The 19,432-nt window shown below is 47.7% G+C and overlaps 2 protein-coding genes across 2 annotated transcripts; both read right to left on the bottom strand.

Moving 5' to 3' along the window:
- Positions 1-820: 820 nt before the first annotated feature.
- LOC136660373 (arylacetamide deacetylase-like 3) lies at positions 821-5,835 on the bottom strand. Its single transcript, XM_066637507.1, has 4 exons — positions 5,624-5,835; positions 4,448-4,664; positions 2,969-3,032; positions 821-1,820 (listed from the first exon to the last, which is right to left on the bottom strand). Exons 1-4 carry the CDS (start codon positions 5,798-5,800, stop codon positions 1,046-1,048), a joined length of 1,233 nt encoding a protein of 410 aa, XP_066493604.1. The 5' UTR covers positions 5,801-5,835; the 3' UTR covers positions 821-1,045.
- Positions 5,836-10,583: 4,748 nt separating this feature from the next.
- LOC136660511 (arylacetamide deacetylase-like 4) lies at positions 10,584-16,512 on the bottom strand. The gene is made up of 4 exons (XM_066637727.1): positions 16,336-16,512; positions 13,429-13,645; positions 12,312-12,375; positions 10,584-11,358 (listed from the first exon to the last, which is right to left on the bottom strand). Exons 1-4 carry the CDS (start codon positions 16,510-16,512, stop codon positions 10,584-10,586), a joined length of 1,233 nt encoding a protein of 410 aa, XP_066493824.1.
- Positions 16,513-19,432: the final 2,920 nt, after the last annotated feature.

Genomic DNA, 19,432 nt, shown 5'->3' with positions numbered 1-19,432 from the left:
ACAAAGGGTAAGATCTGGGTAAGGTCCTGGTAAGGTCCCCTGATTATTTCCTTCAGGACCCGTTCCAATCCGGGTTTTGGGACAGAGACAGCCATAGTCGCTCTGAAAGATGACCTTCGCCAAGGATTAGATAGGGGTAGTGCATCTCTGCTGGTCCTGCTGGACCTTTTAGCAGTTTTAGACATCATTGACCAAAGTATCCTCCTGGATTGGCTGGCCAAAATGAGGCTTGGGGACACTGTTCTGTAATGGTTCCTCTCCTTCCTGCCTAACAGGTCTCAGATGGTGATGCTGAGAGACACTTGTTCTGCACCCTGGCCTTTACAGTTTGGGGTGCCACAAGGGTCTATCCTATCCCCCATGCTTTTTAACATCTACTTAAAACCACTGGGGGAGATCATCCGGGGATTTGGAGTGGGCTGCCACAAATAAACCAATATAATAGATGCACTTTATCTTTAAGATGCATAGGTAGGGTTAGGGTGATAATTAGGGCTAGGATAAGAGGTTTAGGATATATAATATGCAGTTTGTTGCCCAGTTATAGCTTGTTGACCAGTTGTAGGATGCAAAAAAAAAAAAGCCAGGTGCATGTGTCCAGGAACACCAATAACCGGGGGGGCATTTGACCTGGACATAATCATACAGGGCACAAATACTGCAGTTCAGTGGTGGCATTAGGGGGTGTGGACCGCACAGGGTGATGCACCGGGGGGGGGGCAAACACTACTAGTAGCCAAAAAATTTAAATGTTGGGTTTTCTTTAATAACACCATCATGTTGTATGTCATTTGATGTGTAATTTCATACAGGATGCCAGGTAACAAACTTTGTAGAATCAACACCGTTACAGCCAAAAACCCAGCAGGGGCGGGGCGATGGTGCATCACATGGAGCGTTGCCACACCCATTGCATGGGAGCAGATCCATCTTCGCTCATGGGATAAGAGGGGTAAAGCACTGGCCTCCCTCACTGGTGATGCAAACCCTCGTGATGTCACTACTGTAGCACCATCACAAATGTCAGAATTTGGCGGCATTTCTTTCATAAGCTTTTTATAAACTTGACAATGTCATCCATCCCTTTTCTCCCAGATGGAAAACTGAGCCAGCCGAGGCCAGAGAAGCTTATAATCCCATGGAAGCCATTAGCAATGTGGTACCAAGTCACTGGGATCCGGTGATCCTCCAACCTTTTCTTGTAGAGCAAGCCATCGTCCCTCAGGACATCGTATTCGCAGGTCACAATGCAAGTCTCTGGAAGCTGGGAAATCACAGCATCCTCAGCAAGAAGGGGTGAAAATCCTGGTGAGCAAAAAGCCTTAACTGCCTCATAGACATCATCCTTGCAGGGCACGGTCACAGGGGGGTTGTAGCCTCTGGCCTTAAATTCTTTGGGAATGTGGTCTGCACTCAGCCATTTCTGGTATTGTAATTTTTGGGTCACAGGAACATGAGAACTTTCCAAGACTTCTTTCAGGAGGGATGCGTCTCCTTTCAGGTATTGCAAAACGTAAAAAGCAGTCCGTTCCTGGAACAAAAGGGGCACAGCCCGGTTTTGCTGATACGAAGGCAAGTTGAAGTCTATGGCCTGGAGCAACGGATAGATGAGGATCTGGGCACGCACCTTCGGAAGGCCAGGTCTACCTGCTAAGCTTTGGCAAACTGAGGCTGCAAGATTGCCTCCGGCACTATCGCCAGCGACAACGACCTGTGCAGGATCCACCCCGTGGTCTTCTGCGGCTTCCAGAAAATGGGTGGTGGCAGCGAGACAGTCATCGAGGGGCACTGGATACTTGTGCTCAGGAGCCAGGCGGTAACTATGAAAAAGGAGATTGATTCAGATGAAAAGGTAGTCAGAGCTGGTGCTGGTTGCAGGATGCCCTGGGTCACAGACTGCACTGGATACCCCATGGCATGCTGGGTCTGTTCTCTCTACCCTGCTATGCATGGGAGGGGGTGAGAGGTACTGATTATTTCTCCCATCGTCCCCATCCATCAGTGGGAACATCCACTAACAGCCCTTCTGTGATGCTGGAGATTCTCAGGGTTGCTCCCATTTGGAGGTTCTAGGGTAGCAGCTGCACAACTCTCTTGGTCAACTTGCATCAGTGTTGCCACTGATATTGAGGCATGCTGGGCTGGGGAGGACCAGCTGATAGGTGAAAGTGCCCAAATCTGTGGGGCAGGCACACTTGGAATACTGTATACCAGCATTTCGCTTATTATGGGTCATGACCCACTGGTAGGCCTCAACCCAATACGGGAGGGGTCATGACACAATGCTCACTTTCACACTGCAAAGCATTACTGGGAACCACCAGAGACTGATTCCAGGTCACTCATGGCCTGTGACCCACTCCGTTGGCCTTCTTGGCTCCCGAATGCCTTGTGGCAGTGACCTTGAAGTCGCAGAATCAAACCGGAGGCTGCTTCTGTGTCACTTCCATGAGGCATTCATGGGCCCAAGCAAACCAGCCGAGTACGTCGCAGGCTTGACCTGACCTGGTATGTCCTCCAGTGGCTCCCAGTAATGCTTTGTAGCATGTCCCAGTGTGTACTGTGTCACGACCCGCCATGGAGGACGAGGTGAGTCGTGGCAGTACAAAGTTTGAGAACCGCTGCTGTGTACCCTTCTCCAGTCCCCACTTCTCATTAAGGAGAAGACCGGGGTTTGAGAAGTAGTGACAAACTTGGCAATAAAAACATTTGATTGTCCTGACAAGTTCCGGGGCTCCATCAAGACTTCCTGTGTCGAAGATAGTGGACTTGCCCATTCCTCCCTCTCAATATTTGCCCACCTCTAGGGAAGAGCTGTGACTTTGGGAACGGACATGGAGATCACAGCAGTGGCTGGTCTGGGCCGATTCATGCTCTACCAAGCTGCACCTCTCAGTGTGCGCAACGCAATCACCACAAAAGTATAACCCTCCTGACCTGCCCACCCTCCATATTTAGCTCAACTTACTCCACAGACACAACCACCGATCCACTTTCTCTGGCAAAATCGCGGCATATCTTGTCATGGGTATCTGCAAAGGAAGTGTTTCCAGAGATGACAAACAGAAGAACCCCTGGCATTTTTGAATGTGTTTGCACATGTGCCATCCCTAAGGCTCAGCACAGAAAGGCTCAGCGATCAAGCAGGGAGACAATATGCAACTAATAGGATGGAATAGGAAGTGAGAGAAGGAAGAGCAACAGTCTTTTGTTCCAGTGTTAAATCCATTGACTGAAGTTCATTGACAGTGAGCATCAGATTGGCCCAGAGGTGGAAAAAAACGCCACTTCTGGTTTTCTCCCAGACATTCCAGCCTTCCCTTTTAGGTCATATGAGGGGGTTCTCCTTCAAGTGTTGCCTATATCCCAAGTTAGAGGGATGTTGGTGTGAGGGTGAGCCTTCTCTGTAGTGGCACCACAATTTTGGAATTACTTTCAGGGGAATTAAGAACTACTACCTGCTTCATAGCCTTTCGGCAGGGGTTCAAAACATACCTGTTTTGTCTAGCGTAGCTGATGGGTGAATATTTGTCCTCTGCGCCTCTATAATGGTGCTGTGGCTTGACTGCTTCCTTCTGGATTGTTACCCCCTCCTTATGGCTCTACAGCAGTGGTTCCCAAACAGTGGGTTGGGACCCACTGGTGGATCGCAACTTGATTTTTGGTGAGCTGCCAAAGGGCGATGGAAAGATCCAGTAACAAACTGCCTCCGGCCCTGAGGCTATTCAACAATCAGTTACTGGAGCTGCCCATTACCTTGCAAATAGCTCAGCTCCTGCAGTTTGCAAGATAGCTGCTAACTGCCTTGCAGGGTGACAGTTTGTGGCTGAGCCTTCTCTGTAGTGCCGCCACAATTATGGAATTCCCTACAAGGGGAATTAAGAACTACTCCTTCTATCATGGCTTTTTCAGCAAGGGCTCAAAATATAGTGTACCTTTGTGTCTGATGCTTGGGTGATAGGTGGCCATTTGCCACATGTACCTCTGCAATACTGTTGTGGATTGACTGCTTCCCTGAACTGATCCCCCCCCCCAAAATGGCTCAACAATGTGTGTTGAGTTTTTGCTTTGTTTTAATGCTTCCTTTAAAAAAATGTTTTATTGTATCTGCAGAAATCAATGATTTAATAGCTTCCTATGATGCTTCCCCCCCCCTTATTGTTTCAATGCATTTGTACATTTATTATCTTTAAACCGCCTTGGGCATTGCTTCGGCATGGGAAAGGTGGAATATAAATTTTTCCAAATAAATGATTCTAATAAAGCCTTTCTAAAATATACAAACACAAAACCGCTTTCCCACAAATCCCTGCAACGGCTCTTTTTAGAATATAATGACAGCAGAGTAAATATGTGTCTTCCTTAAATATGGGCAGACCCCCATGCAAATGTGCTGAAAAATCCCACCTTCAAACTATAACCCAGATGAATTTCTGCTGGGACTCACCGATGCTCCCCATCACCCAGCCACCACCATGGAAGAAGATGATGCCCTTTCTTCGGCCAGCAGAGGGAACTTTTGGCTGGTAAATTCGGACAGGCACATCTTTAAACTTCATATCCCTTATGAAGAGTGTAGAGTCTTTTCCTTGTTTTCCTGGACTCTGCAGAAACTGGAGAAACTGGATTTGGCTGCAGATACGCAGAGTCTCCAAAATCTTCCCCTTTTGAGAGAGAGAGAGAGAGAGAGAGAGTGCCAGTCCCTCAGAATGCCGGATGCAAGGGATGGCACTAGGGTGCAGGTCCCTTGTCTTGTGTGTTCCCTGAGGCATTTGTGGGCCACTGTGAGATACAGGAAGCTGGACTAGAAGGGCCTATGGCCTGATCCAGCAGGGCTGTTCTTAAGTGTGTGCAGGGATTAAGGACTCAATCCTATCCTACTTTCCAGAACTAGAGCAGAACTGAGAGAACTAAAAGAACTGAGCATAAATAAGGGAGGGGGCCAAAAGGGGGACACTTTCTCCCATTCAAATCCTTCCATTCAAGAATGAAGAAAGGAAAGGTGGATCTTGAATGTTGGGTGTTCCAAAAGAGTGGAATGCAGAATGTTTTTATAGAGCTGGAACTGGATCAGTTCAGATTATAATTCTAGCAAGTTCTGGCCCCTCATACAATGTCAACCCCTCCAATATGGCCTCAGATGAAAAGGTCTGCCTGCCCCCACAAGCATTAGACCTCCCCACTTCAAGTCCTCCTGTTTCTGTGGTTGACTTTGGCATTCGGGGCAGCAGAGAAGCAGCACAAGGCGTACGTGATATCGTTGCCCTTTTGCTCTCCAAAAATGCCATGTTTTTGCCTTTGATGCATGCAACTATTTAAGCGAATGGAAGACACAGGAGGGAGATGGACAAGGACTACACTGTGCAAGCCTCCTGTACAGAGTGAGTGCACAAAACAGAAGCAGCTCCAGACCACAGGCCCTGACTTGAAGTGCACCTGTCTCCAAAGGTCCCTTTATAAAATCCTAGTCTATTTAAGTGAACCCAGATTGAATCCCAAAGCCAGTCAGCTACTTTAACCCTTAAGAGCTAAACCTGCCCAGTCAACAAGACTCTAAACAGTCTCATTTTGATGAACTGTAGTTTAACTCTCTCCCCCCCCCCCCAGCCCTGCATCAGCTTACCAAGAAACCAAGGCCGATGAGCATGACATGAAGGATTCGAAGCTTTACTGGCTGTTCTACTCCAGGAGGAATCTCTGAGTTGGTGGCATCAAAATAAATGCTTCCCACAACCAGCAAAATCAGAAGTGCAAATAAAGCAGCTAGGATTAAAAGCAGGAATGCAGGCAGGAATGCCATTTCAGTGGGGCTGGGAGGAGAATCTGACCTTGTCCTCTCTGAGATCCCCTTCTGATTTGATTTCCTGCTTCTCATGTGGTCAGGAAAGCAGTAGCAGAGGGAAGTTTCTCTGAACTCCTCCTCTAGGGAAAAAAAAAAGACCGCTGTTTTGACTGTAAGGCAAAGTACATCTTGATCAAAGAATATCAGTGCCTTTTTGGAACAGATTTGCTTTCCCCTTTGGAAAGGCTGTGACTGATCCATTGCAGGAGGAAAAGTTTTCTATGAAAACACTGTAAGGCTCTCACTCAAGTTCAGTTCTGTCTTAATAGCTGCTGAACAGGTTCATGTAAAATCTCGGACTTGAAAAAAATTCTGGAGGCGCATTATGGATTGCAATCCAGGTGGGAAAATATCACCTAATGTAAAGTTTGTTCTCCTGTACCACTTCACATGGTTCACCTATTCGAAGTACCACCAGAAGAAACTGGCATTAATATCATCACCAATGACCACAGTTGGGAGGTCAGATACTAGGCAACAAACGCCAATAGGAGGCTCTGGGTGGATGGGAGGGCTTTTTCAAGCATGGAAAAACATGCTTTGGAGCTCTGCCCGCCAAGTCTAGTCTCCTACAGTTGTTCGTTGCATCGTGTTCCTGTGTCCTGAGATCCTGGGAGTATCACCAGACACCACCTCAAGTACCACTGGTGGTAACTGTACCACTGTCTGAGAAACACTGGCCTAATGTATGCCAATGATTTATCTCCCAATTTGTGAGAAATCTACAGCTTGCCAATTTATAGAATAGGCATCCCTGAGGATGCAACAGCTTCTGAAAAGACTTGCTTCATCACGCTGTTATCTATAAATATTTATTCCATCAAGAGAAGACAACAGAGTGAAATTGTTATCCCTTCTGCCCTCCAAAGAACAAAGAATTGGACAAGGCTTCCTCCTTCTCATCTCAGTACAACCCTGTAAAATAGATGAGACTGAGAAAAGTGAGTGGTCCAAGTGCATGCAATGCATCTCACAGTGGAAGAGGTCCTCAGCGCCCTGCACAGTCATTATTATTATTATTATTATTATTATTATTTATATACCGCTTTTCAACTAAAAGTTCACAAAGCGGTTTACAGAGAAAAAGAAAAATCAAATAACTAATGGCTCCCTGTCCCAAAAGGGCTCACAATCTAAAAAGATGCAAAAGAACACCAGCAGACAGCCACTAGAACAGACAGTGCTGGGGTGAGGTGGGCCAGTTACTCTCCCCCTGCTAAAAAGAGGAGCACCCACTTGGAAAAGTGCCTCTTACCCAGTTAGTAGGGGTAAGTATTATACTTGCACTGGTTGCTGTCCAGCTTCCATGGATGCGCACCTCACACACCAATGCATGTGAAAGCCCTGCCCCAACATGCAATGGCATATCTAGGTGGGAAGTCCACAGGTACCCTGGGGGACATGGCTGGGGGGCACAGAGGGAGGCAGCCAACACGGGTGGGTGGTACCTCCAGGTGGAAGTGGCACCTTCAGGCATATGTCTGGGTGCCACGGTGGCAAGGGCCACCACTGCCACCATGCATGTTTCTGCCTCAGATTTTTCTGCAAGTGCTATTTGAATTGCTAATTTGAAATGCAGATGCAGCCTGCACAAAGTACTGGGAGCGAGTCATTTGGACACTCAAAAACATCTCACTGTGCACAAAAATGAAACACAAGCAGGATAGACTTGTGATCAGGGCCAACTCAAGACCTCCTGATTCCTGAGGTAGTGTGCCAGTTCCTACGCTCCTTACCTGATGCTGTGCCATCCTCTGCTCCTCCCAGTCTCCAGTGTTATAGCTCAGCACTCTCCTCCCCTCCACACTTCCTCTTCCTTGCTATCCCCCTCTTCGTTCTCCAAACCAGGAAGTGGAAGAAGAGGGCTGAAGCCCTGGAGGAAAGTGGGCAGACAGAGATGGGTGCCCCCCCCCCCCCCAAAAAAAAATCTGCCTCCTGAGTTGGACTCATAGATGGACCAGCCATGCTTGGAATGCATCTAAGTTGTTGCTGATTTTTGGCCCTAAGCTTAGGACATCTTTTTTCAGTTCTTATCAGAAAATTCTCAAGTCTTTAAAATGTTATATAGGACACTTCTGAGCCTAGTTGTTCAATCCTATCCTCCTCCCCCCCCAAATGATGCAGCCACATTGAAACAATGCAACAAGGGGTGGATTAGGAGTGTTCGGAAGGGAAGGGGAGCCCTTTACGGCTTGTTACCAAGGTGTGTGAGGGACTGCCTTCTTCATTATAATCCTACCCGTCCTCTTAGGTCATCAGAGGGAGCCCTTTTAACTGTGCCCCCATTGAAAGTGGGGAGGGGGATGGCGGTGAAAAATAGGTCCTTTTTGGTGGCAGCGCCCTGCTTGTGGAATTCCCTCCCCCTGGGACTAAAAACAGTTCCCTCCTTGGAGTCCTTTTGGTGGGACCTCATGACCTTCTTGTTTAAGAATGTGTTTGAGTGCGGACATGATAGGCTGGCAATTTAACTTTGAACTTTTCACCTTTAATGCAGTTCTGTTTATGTGATCCATGGGGGTACGATCTGTTTTTATTGTGATAACTGTTTTATGGTTATGCTTTAATAATGCTTTAATCTATTTATTGTATTGTATTTTATGCTTTTAGCCGCTTTGAGGCCCCCTTTGTTAGCTTTGTTAGTTGTGTGGGAGAAAGGCGGGATAAAAATTCAGTAAATACATAACTTCCATTTACCGCTTTGTAAGTCTCTTGTTTTGCAAAGGGTCTCTTCAGACCAGCTCGATCCATGTGTAGTAGGTGTCATTTTGCACCAGCAGAAGAGCCTTTCATTGTTATAATGCGCTTCGACGAGCAGCCCAGCCCTGGATAGTGATCAATGTAGCTATTCTTGCCAGTCAGGCCAGAAAAGGCACCTGAATAGGATTGGGCTGTGAGACAAGGCTGCCCCCACCTGCATGTAGTAGCTGCCCCAAAAGCTTTCTGGGTTTACAAAAAAAACCCAAAAGTTGCAAGGCGCTGCACTTGTCACAACCTGGGTGTGCTTTTAAAGATTGCTCTCTCTTCCCTGTGTTACGTGCATGCCTGCATGATCAGCCAGGCTTGCACCTGAATGGGAAATATTGAGAAGGTTTTCCTGCGCAAGGTCTTGTGCCTGTTTGGTGTCTTAGAACAGGGCCTTCTAAATACCAGCCCCGGGGGCCAGATCTGGGGCTCAGGGTAAACCTTCTGCCCTGTGAGTGCATGTTCCACTGTGTTTCTGCATGACTTCCAGTGAGACTGGGGGACAGGGACGCTCTGGGCAGTAGTATCTGCATGGACATCATGTTGTGCAGTCTTCTGGGATGCTGGGCAACAAGACACAACTGTCCAGAGCTCCCCTGTTTGCCAATCTCACTGGAAGTCACGCAGTGACAGGGCAGAACGGTAAGCTCCGATTTGAATGGGGACCGGTTTTCCATTTCACAGTGGTCGCAAGTTTGGGACAGCTGACTTAGAAAGTAGGGAGCCTGTGGGATCAACTGCTCTGTATAGCACCAGGAAAGGCAGCTTTTCAGTTGCCTCAGGGCCCAGTTCTATCCAATTTTCCAGCATCAGTGGAGCCGCACTGCAACCACCAGGTAAGGGAACAAATGTTCCCATAGCTGAAGGAGGCCTCCCCATCACAGGGTGCAGTGCACAACAGGAGAGGAAACTGAATGCTTTCCACATGCGCTGCCTCCGACACATCTTGGCATCACCTGGCAGGACAAAGTCCTGGAACGAGCTGGAATCCTTAGCATGTATGCACTGCTGAAACAGAGACGCCTGCGTTGGCTCGGTCATGTTGTGAGAATGGATGATGGCCAGATCCCAAAGGATTTCCTCTATGGAGAACTCATGCCGGGAAAGCGCCCTACAGGTAGACCACAGCTGCGATACAAGGACATCTGCAAGAGGGATCTGAAGGCCTTAGGAGTGGACCTCAACAGGTGGGAAACCCTGGCCTCTGAGCAGCCCACTTGGAGGCAGGCTGTGCAACATGGCCTTTCCCAGTTTGAAGATACACTTGGCCAACAGACTGAGGCAAAGAGGCAAAGATGGAAGGCCCATAGCCAGGGAGACAGACCAGGGACAGACTGCACTTGCTCCCAGTGTGGAAGGGATTGTCACTCCTGAATTGGCCTTTTCAGCCACACTAGATGCTGTTCCAGAACCACCATTCAGAGCGCGATACCATAGCCTTTCGAGACTGAACGTTGCCAGCTAGCAGCTAGAAGTGCTTTATTTTTAAAATGCATAGGTCGGGTTAGGGTGAAATTTAGGGCCAGGATAAGAGGCTTAGGACATATAACATATGGTAGGTTGCCCAGTAATAGCCTGTTGACTAGTTATGTCGTTCTTGTTGTTGTTCAGTCATTAAGTCATGTCCAACTCTTCATGACCCCATGGACCACAGCACGCCAGGTCTCCCTGTCTACCGCTAACTTTTGGAGTTTGTCCAAATTCATGTTCGTTGCCCAGGTCACTATCTAACCATCTCATCCTCTGCCGTCCCCTTCTCCTTTTGCCTTCCATTTTTTCCAGCATTGAGGTCTTTTCTTAACAGTCCTCCCTTCTCATGAGATGACCAAAGTATTTAAGCTTGACAGTTATAGTGAACTTCAAATGACCAGGATGCAAAAACCCCAGATGCATGTGTCCAGGGACAGAAATGACCAGAAGGGATTTAACCCGGACATAACTGTCCAAGACACGAATACTGCAGTACCGTCACAAACGTCAGAATTCGGCGGGATTTCCTTTATAAACTTTTTATGAACTTGACAATGTCATCCATCCCCTTCTTTGCAGAAGGAAAACTGAACCAGCCTGAATCAAAGAATCCCAGAATCCCATGGAAGCCATTAGCAATGTGGTACCAAGTCACTGGGATCTGGTGGTCCTCCAGTCTTTTCTTGTAGAGCAAGCCATCGTCCCTCAGGATATCATATTCACAGGTCACAATGCACGTCTCTGGAAGCTGGCAAATCACAGCATCGTCAGCAAGAAGGGGGGAGAAACCTGGCGAGCTCAAAGCCTTAACTGCCTCGTAGACATCATCCTTGCAGGGCATGGTCACAGGGGGGTTGTAGCCTCTGGCCTTAAATTCTTTGGGAATGTGGTTTGCACTCAGCCATTTCTGGTATTGTAATTTTTGGGTTACAGGAACATGAGAACCTTCCAAGACCTCTTTCAGGAGGGATGACTCTCCTTTCAGGTACTGCAAAACACTAGAAGCAGCCTGTTCCCGGAACGCAAAGGGCACAGCCCGGTTTTGCTGATATGAAGGCAAGTTGAGGTCTATGGCCTGGAGCACTGGATGGATGAGGATCTGGGCACGCACCTTCGGAAGGCCAGATCTACCTGCTAAGGCTTGGCAAACTGCAGCTGCAAGGTTACCTCCAGAACTACTACCAGCGACAATGACCTGGCCAGAATCTACCCCATGGTCTTCTGCAGCTTCCAGAAAGTGGGTGGTGGCAGCGAGACAGTCATTGAGGGGCACTGGATACTTGTGCTCAGGAGCCAGGCGGTAACTATGAAAAAGGAGATTGATACAGTTGAAAAGGTAGTCAGAACCAGTGCTGGTTGCAAGAAGCCCTGGGTCAAAAGCCTGTAATGGGTACCCCATGGTATGCGGACCCCTACAATCTCCCCAGCTACCTAAGTAGGTGTAGTGAGAGGTGGTAATGGTTCCTCTCAACCTTCCCAATCACAAGTGGGAACATCCACTAACAGCCCTACAGTGGTGCTAGAGACTCTCTGGATTGGTTCCATTTGGAGATGTGGTTTCCAGGTGTAGCTGCACCACAAGCCCCTTAGCCATCCTGCATCACTTTGCCACTGGTATTGAGGCAAACTGGGCATGTTGGACTGCTGATGAGTGTGTGTTTGTAAGTAGCGCCCAGATATGTGATGCAGACATGGTTGGAATGCTGCGTACAATTTGGAGAGGATAGGTGGGAGCAACGGATGTGCGGAAAGGGGCAGGGAGAGGAAGGAATGGAGCAGAGAACCAGGAGGGGGATGGATTGGGGCCAGGAAGACAACAATAACAGCAGTAGAAGCGTCACCGATATCCTAAGCCCCTTCGCAGACTCAGTATACTCTGCTGGGTCCACTTGAACTTGTTCCAGCAAAATTGCTGGTGCACATCTGAGTAGACCCATTTTGGCAGCAGAGGCTTATTTCTAGGCAGGGGAACAAATGTTATCTTACCCAGAGGAAACCTGTGGGTGTGTTCCCCCTCAAGATGCAGTGTGAGTTCTGATAACACAGTTGCATGGAAGAGCTTGATAGGATTGGGCTGTTCATATTTGCCCACCTTTAGGGAAGGGTTTTGACTCTGGGAACGGCATGGAGATCACAACAGTGGCCTGCCTGGGCTGATTCAGGCTCTACTAAGCTCTAGCTATTAGAGTGTGTAATGCAACTGCCACAAGACTACAACCCTCCTGACCACATGCCCCCCACGTTTAGCTCGACTTACTCCACAGACACAACCACCGATTTGCTTTCTCTGGCGAAATAGCAGCACATCTTGTCATGGGTACCTGCAAAGGAAGCGTTTCCAGAGATGACAAATGAAAGAACCCCTGGCATTTGTGAAATGTGTTTGCACATGTGCCATCCCAAAGGCTCGGAATGGAAAGGCTCAGTGATCAAGTAGGCAGACAATAAGCAACTAAAAGGATGTGATAATAAGTGAGAGAAGGAAAAGCAACAGTCTTTTGTCCCTGGGAATGTTAAAACCATTGAAAGCAAGAAAGGAAAGAAGCAGAACCACCAGCTCCATGGATCCAGGTAACAATTATGAGGATTCCAGGCTACTTGCTGGAGGAACAAAAGCAACAATGGCATCTGCCAGATTTGTATCACCATGAATACCAAAACCCTGATTGCCCCTCCCCCCGCAGACCTTGTTCTGGTCATGCCTGGGAGGTTTTCTGAGCCTCAGAGAGGCTGTGGGCCACCACGCATGGCCTCTCCAAGGCTCAGAATGCCACCTGGAGCATTTTTTTGGACAACTTCTGGTTTTGCTGAAAACTGGAAGTCATCAAAAAAGGTTCCGGGCAGAATTCTGAGTCACAGAGAACCAGTGTGCAGCCTTTTCGAGGCTCAGAATGGCTCAGGATGCAGCCATGGGCTCCGAAAACCACAATGAGCTCCAATTTCATTGTCCATGGTTTTTGGCATATATGGGGGGTACGGGAATGGAACCCCTGAGAAAAAATACTCTCCACCTGTATAAACCACTGTTCTGTATACACACACACATTCTCTATACATATGCACACTCCCTAAAGCTTTTCTTAAATACACAAACATATACCAAAATAAAAAGTAATTCCCACAAATCTCTGCAGAGGTTCTTTTCAGAATCAAGGTGGGGCCCCCTATCCAAAATTCCAGTATTCCCCATAACCATAGTTTTTTAAATCCCCTGTGGATACAGCGGAACCCCTGTGGATTTGGAGGCCTGCCTGTCCTGTATAAAAAATGACAGCAGAGTAAATACGTTTCTTCGTTAGACAGACCACCATGCAAATGCTCTGAAAAATCCCACTTCTAGAATATGATCAGGATGAATTTCTGCTGGGACTCACCGATACTCCCCACCACCCAGCCACCACCATGGAAGAAGACGATGCCCTTCCTTCGACCAGCAGAGGGAGCTTTGGGCTGGTAAATTCGGACAGGCACACCTTTAAACTTTACATCCTTTTTGAAGAGCCTGGAGTCTTTTCCTTGCGTTCCTCTGTTTTGCAGATACCGGATAACCTGAATTTGGCTGCAGATACGTAGATTCTCGAAAATCTTTCCCTTTTGAGAGTGAGAGAGAGAGAAAGTGTGTGCAAGGATGGAGTAAGCAGACATGGCCTCTTGGTTTGACCTGGTAGACAACAGCCTGATGAATTCTGTGGTTAGATCCTTCTGCAATCAGCTACTTAGAGACTCAAAGTGAAGTGATGGACCAGTTGCGGAGCTACCATTACGTCCGATGGGGCAAAAGCCCCAGGCGCGAAGCACCAGGACCTCGCAGAAGCCTCTCTGAGGTTCCTGACAGGGGTGGAAACTGTTCTTCCGGTTTTCTGGAAGCACAGTTTAAAGCATCGGGGAATCTCACAGAGGTTTATCTGATGCAGGTGGAGGTCGAATGAGGCTCTATGAGGCTCAGGTTAGTGGGGGGCAGCGATAGCCCATGGGAGAGGTGCCATCGCGGACTTTTGCCCCAGGTGCGTGGCTGGGGATGTCCTCTGCTGGACACAACTTTCCTGAAACCTGCAGGATTATTTTTCTGGAGGTCTGCTGTATATCCAGTTTCTAAATCTAGATTTTGAAGTACAGGTTGAGACTAATTATTCGCGTAGGTCCCATTCCAAGCACTCACGTGGATAACAAAAAACGCACAGTAGTAAATCAATTTAAAAAACAAAGTTTCTTTGATTTAAAAACAGCCTTGCTGACCTTCCTGATGTAAGATAAGAGTCATTAAGAAGACAATCCATCAGCACTTCACTCAGCCCCTCCCTTCACCAATGCAAAATGATCACTTTTCTTTCACATGCTGGGGGGAAGGGAGGGGTCACCTAGAGAGAGGAGGATTGATGGATTGTCAGCCTGCTGCCCTCTCTTTCTCTCTCTCATGAAGGAGGCTGTCGTTAAAGGACTGTTCAGTTTTTTAAACTGATTTTAAAGGGGTGCATTTTTCCCCTTCTCCAGGGAACAGCACATTCCTTCTCATTTGCAGGGACCATTCATGTTGAGTCAAATCCAAATCCGTGTATAAATAGGCTGGAGCTGTACTTTCATAAGAAATTTCCCACCTTCTTACTCAGGCTTCAAGTCCACTGGCCTTAACTCTTGTGGCTCTGCTGGCATCATCTCTTCCCACAGCAAATGCACAGGTGTTGCATGAGCTGATTCAGGCAAGGAAGTGTACACCTAGATCTGTGGAGAGGGCCGGGCAACAGATCCATAGCACCTTCAGACAGGCTCTTTGTAGGCCAGGTCAATCACAAACAGGGTTCTTTCCACCACTGTTATGTCATGTTTGGGGATACATGCTGGTGAGCAAAGTAAGGCTCAGTTCCTGCTTCTGGCCTGCAAGAGGCTGCAGTCCAGCCCTGCAACGGTTCTGGCCTTCCAGCCTTGCCTCCTGCAAATGCAGCCAGCTCTGTCAGGTCTATGTTCTGGATAAGGCAGAAACACAGCCAACAAGGTGGTTCAGGAACAGGTGCAGATTGCTGGAGTCAGCAGGATCAGCAAACACCTGTGACTGCCTCACCCTGGGTGTGGCTTGGCCTACACTGATTGGCCACTCCAACTACTTAATGTTTGGTCTGTTGAGCTTCCAGTGCAGCAGTAGGAGTGTACTAGGAGACTACTGAACTGCTGCCAGTAACTTGGGAGGCTGGATGTGAGTAGATACATGTTGTTACTGACCATGGAATGAACTTTGACTGTGTATCTTGGAAAACTGATTTGGATTTGTTGTTTATGGACTGACTGCTCATTGTGCTGACTAGGACTGTTTACTGATTACTCTACCTGTGATAACCCTTGCTCTGAAATATAACCACTGCATTCAAAGAACTCTGCTGGTGTATGCTGTTTTGAGTGCCTGCTCATCTAAGGTTCCATACAACTCTTTACCAGACAAAGGGTTGCAACTCTAACAAGCTCTGGTGTTGAAATGTAGCAGCTTCACTCCCAGATGCAGTGTGCACATGGTGCATTGAGGAAAAGCACAGGAGCACACCATGCTGAGCCTGACCTATGCCTTCCTATTTATTGCCTGGTAGCAGTGCTGGTCTCAAAGAAATGACCATAAATAAGGGAGGGGCCAGGGGAGGGACACTGTCTATTTCCCTTCCCAAGACACCTCCCATTTAAAACGAAGATAATTGCTCCCCAAGCCCCCAAAGGGAAAAAAGGTGGGCAGTGAATGTTGTATCTTCCAAAAGAGTGGAATGCAAAATGTTTTTTGCAGAGGTAGACTCAAAGTTCAGGTGGTAATTCTAGGAAGTTCTTGCCCTGTGTACATGTCCACCCCTCCAACATGTCCTTGGGTGCAAAGGTCTGCCTGAGCCAACAAGCATTGAGCTTCTTGCTTGTCCTCCTGCTTCTGTCATTGACTTTTGCATTCAGGGCCATGGGCACACATGCAAGCATTGCTCTTCTGCTCTCCAAAAATGCCGTGTTCTTGCTTTTCATGCATGCAACTATTGAAGTGAAAAGAAGACACAGGAGGGAGATGGCCGATGACAACACTTGTATTACACAGCGTGTGCACAGAACAGAAGCAGCTCCAGACCACAGCCCTGACTTGAAGTTCACCTGTCTCCCAAGTCGCTGTGGAAAGTCCTGGCCTGCTTTAAGTGACCTTGGATGGAATCCCAAAGCCAGCCAGCTATTTTAACAATTGCCCCCCCCCCCCAGTCAACAAGGTTCCTATCAGTCTCATTGTGACTTGGTTTAACTCTTCCTCCCCCCATCCTGAGTCAGCTTACCAGGAGAGCCATGCCAACAGTGCCAACATGAATGATGTGGACCTTTGCCGGCTGTTCCACTCCAGGAGGAATCTCTGTTTGGGTGGCATCCATATAAATGCTTCCCACAACCAGCAAAATCACAAGTGCAATTAATGCAGCCAGGATCAGAAGCAGGAATGAAGACAGGAATCCCATTTCTCCACTTCTCAGGGTCTCGTGGACCACCTGTCAAGCCTGGATCACAGGTTGGGAACCGGTTCCTTACTGCTATACCAGCCTCTGCAGCTTTTTGGCAGAGGCAGCTTGGCAGTTGCCTCAGGGGCTCTCCCTGAGTTGCTGAGTTCTTCCTAGCTCTGAGTAGGGGAAGAAGAGGTAGCCTTTAAAATTGATTTCCCGGAGGGGGAGAAGAGAGTGAGTGTTTCATGGGGGGGAGGGGGGCACTGATTACGTATTATTTCCCTGGGCCTGGACCTCACCACACATCACTGTGTTGGAATTGGTGCAACTCGGTCTGCATGGCACACCGGGTCAGGGTAATGTCCATTGGCCTGAAGGCCACCTCTCAGTCACTCCCTCTTGTTCCTGCAGGAGGGGTGCCTTTTTGCCTTATTTTAAAGGCTAAGCACCTTCTCTTCCCCCTGACAATCAATCTGGGAAGATGTGCTTTGCTGGGGCTCTTCAGCCCTGACACTGCCATCTTCTGCGTACCCCATGCAGGAAGATGCAGCTCCAAGGCCTCTTCATCATGTATCAGAACTATCTCTGATCTTCATCAGATGCTGTAAATATGCAACCATGGAACAGTAAAATTTCTTTAATGCAACTTAACCAGCCTCTGCCTCGTGTGTCTTTTTTACTTACTCATAGCACTCAGCCAGAGTGGCAGAGATCTCCAGATTAGCACAGAAAAGGGGAGGGGGCTCCGCTGTCTGCTCAGCTTCCCCCCCTCCATCACAATCCTGCAATGGGATTGTCCAGCCCACTCCAGTCATGTGTTCCATTCTAGAGACTGGCTTCCCACAGCAGGAGGAGAGGAATAGGATGGAAGATTCCCAAGATGGGGCAGTGACATGAGTTGGGGGAGGGCCCATGTCCACCAGAGTTTGGGAAGGGCCCATGTCCACCATACCCAGCCCAGCCAGGCCCTGATTCTCACCCCCCATCTTTAGTAGCAGCAGCCAGTCAGAGAGAGAAAAAAGGGGCAACTTGTGCATGTCAAGTCATGTCCGGATGGACCCTTTGTTTCCACCCTATTCTGTGAACTTGTGATCCAGCACCAGTTGCTGCTGCTGGAAACCAGCCTCCACTCCCCAGTCTGCCACCCCCCCTTCCCCTTCCCAGAAACATTTGTCAATGCCTCCCTATTACACCCCCCCCCAATTACCTGGCTTTCACAGTGGCTTATCTGCTCCAGCACAGGTTGCATTCCGTAGCAGTGTGCAGGGGCAGCCACTATCGACATTTGCGGCAGCATCTTCAAAATGGCCATTGATAGCATGCTGTGTGCAACATCATAAAGACATGCACATTGGTGTTGCTAGTGGGGGGGCAGATCCCCCCACGTGACACATTCGGGGGGGCAACATCACTAGTGGCCAAAATTGTGGAAACAATGGTATTTATGAATAATATCATCACGTTATTTATCATGTGATAGATACTGAAATGCAGAATGGAATGAAACAAACCATGTTGACTTACCTTATTCTATCACAAGTTATTGCCAAACAGCCAAAAAAAGAAAGAAAACACAATTGACTTGTGTAACAAAAAGTCAAAAATACCTAACTCAACACCAACTGGTGAGACTGATTTTTCCAAGACCTAATGAGGTGTTATTCTGACACAACAGGGAACTAATAAGGCAGAGGTTCTCAGAATTATTGGAGGTCACAGCCTTTGCAAGCAGACTCCACCCGTCTTGACTGACTTGCTGAGAGCGGAGTTTAATAGCATCCGCCAAGGTGCTGCCTTGTAGAAAAAGAGCTAGGAGGCAGGCTAAGACTATCTTTATACTCTTTATAAGTATTGCAAATGTCCCTTTTTAATGTTCTACAAGTCCGATAAAAATCTTGAGGATAGCCATTATTCCTTAATCCACGTGGAGAAGGAATGATTTTGGCCCAATGAGTCTACTAAAAAATCTATAAGTGCCTCATATCTACTTAAGGAATGATCCAGAAACTGAGACTCAGAAAGTGATGACTCATCAGATAGAGGGCCACCTGCTGCCCCTAGGGTAAGGAATGATGCTTTGGTTTTCTCATCCCATTTGATTTTAACCAGAGGAGGGGATAGTTCAGAAGAGTGAGATGCTGGGATCTGGGAAGCGGAATGAGAGCTGATGGTTAATAAACAACTAAGGGGAAGGTGACCACTGAGAAATGGAGGCCCATCTTTAAACTCTGAAATTAAAGGCAGCAGAGGAATAGATACTAGTATATAACGCAGGCCTACAAAATTGAGGATCAGAAAAGTTTTCCCCAAACCTTATGGTGGTTTGATACAAATTTGGCGTGCCGATTTCAAAAATGGCATCCATTTTACCCTATCATGTCTAGTTTTGGAGATATAGTACAGCCTCATTAGTGAATGGTTCAATCAGCTTCCTCATGAGGAAGCCATGGTGTAGGCTTCCTCACGAGGAAGCTGCTTGAACCATTCACTAAAGAGGCTATGCTGTGTCTCCAAAACTAGACGTGATAGGGCAAAACGGATGCCATTTTTGGAATCGGCACCCCAAATATACCCAGGAATTGGTGTAACGTTTAAGGAAGCAAAATGTGTGTCGGCCTGTGTAATCAATCACATGGCCCCAAAATGAGCAACGAAAGTGAATTCACTGTCGTTGACAAGTCCCAACAAGCCATTCGACCAGATAAATCCAAACAACAGGCAAGACTATTAACTGCGTTAATCAGGATGATTAAAAAGGTCTTTTGAAAAAGGTGTAAAATAGCAATATTCAGGTAGTACACTGGCAGTATCTAACTGCTTGAAAATATCTGAATGAGCACCTACTTGGGAATTCCAGTCTCCCACCAGAAGGAACGGCGCCAGGATGCTTAACCTCTACATCTCTGAGTACTAAATTCAGATAATTCAATTGATGTAG

The sequence above is a fragment of the Tiliqua scincoides genome, chromosome 9, assembly GCF_035046505.1.
Source record: "Tiliqua scincoides isolate rTilSci1 chromosome 9, rTilSci1.hap2, whole genome shotgun sequence".
In the NCBI taxonomy this organism is placed as follows: domain Eukaryota; kingdom Metazoa; phylum Chordata; class Lepidosauria; order Squamata; family Scincidae; genus Tiliqua; species Tiliqua scincoides.
This window is presented reverse-complemented; position numbering and strand designations above follow the sequence as displayed.

What these genes read in the sequence shown, in the direction of transcription:
- LOC136660373 (XM_066637507.1), bottom strand. Translation starts at nt 5,800, where the DNA reads ATGGCATTCCTGCCTGCATTCCTGCTTTTAATCCTAGCTGCTTTATTT. An exon ending in TCATCGGCCTTGGTTTCTTG is followed by an intron (nt 4,665 to 5,623) that starts GTAAGCTGATGC and finishes CTCTCTCAAAAG; the next exon opens with GGGAAGATTTTGGAGACTCT. An exon ending in TCGGTGGTTGTGTCTGTGGA is followed by an intron (nt 1,821 to 2,968) that starts GTAAGTTGAGCT and finishes CCTTTTTCATAG; the next exon opens with TTACCGCCTGGCTCCTGAGC.
- LOC136660511 (XM_066637727.1), bottom strand. Translation starts at nt 16,512, where the DNA reads ATGGGATTCCTGTCTTCATTCCTGCTTCTGATCCTGGCTGCATTAATT. An exon ending in CTGTTGGCATGGCTCTCCTG is followed by an intron (nt 13,646 to 16,335) that starts GTAAGCTGACTC and finishes CACTCTCAAAAG; the next exon opens with GGAAAGATTTTCGAGAATCT. An exon ending in TCGGTGGTTGTGTCTGTGGA is followed by an intron (nt 11,359 to 12,311) that starts GTAAGTCGAGCT and finishes CCTTTTTCATAG; the next exon opens with TTACCGCCTGGCTCCTGAGC.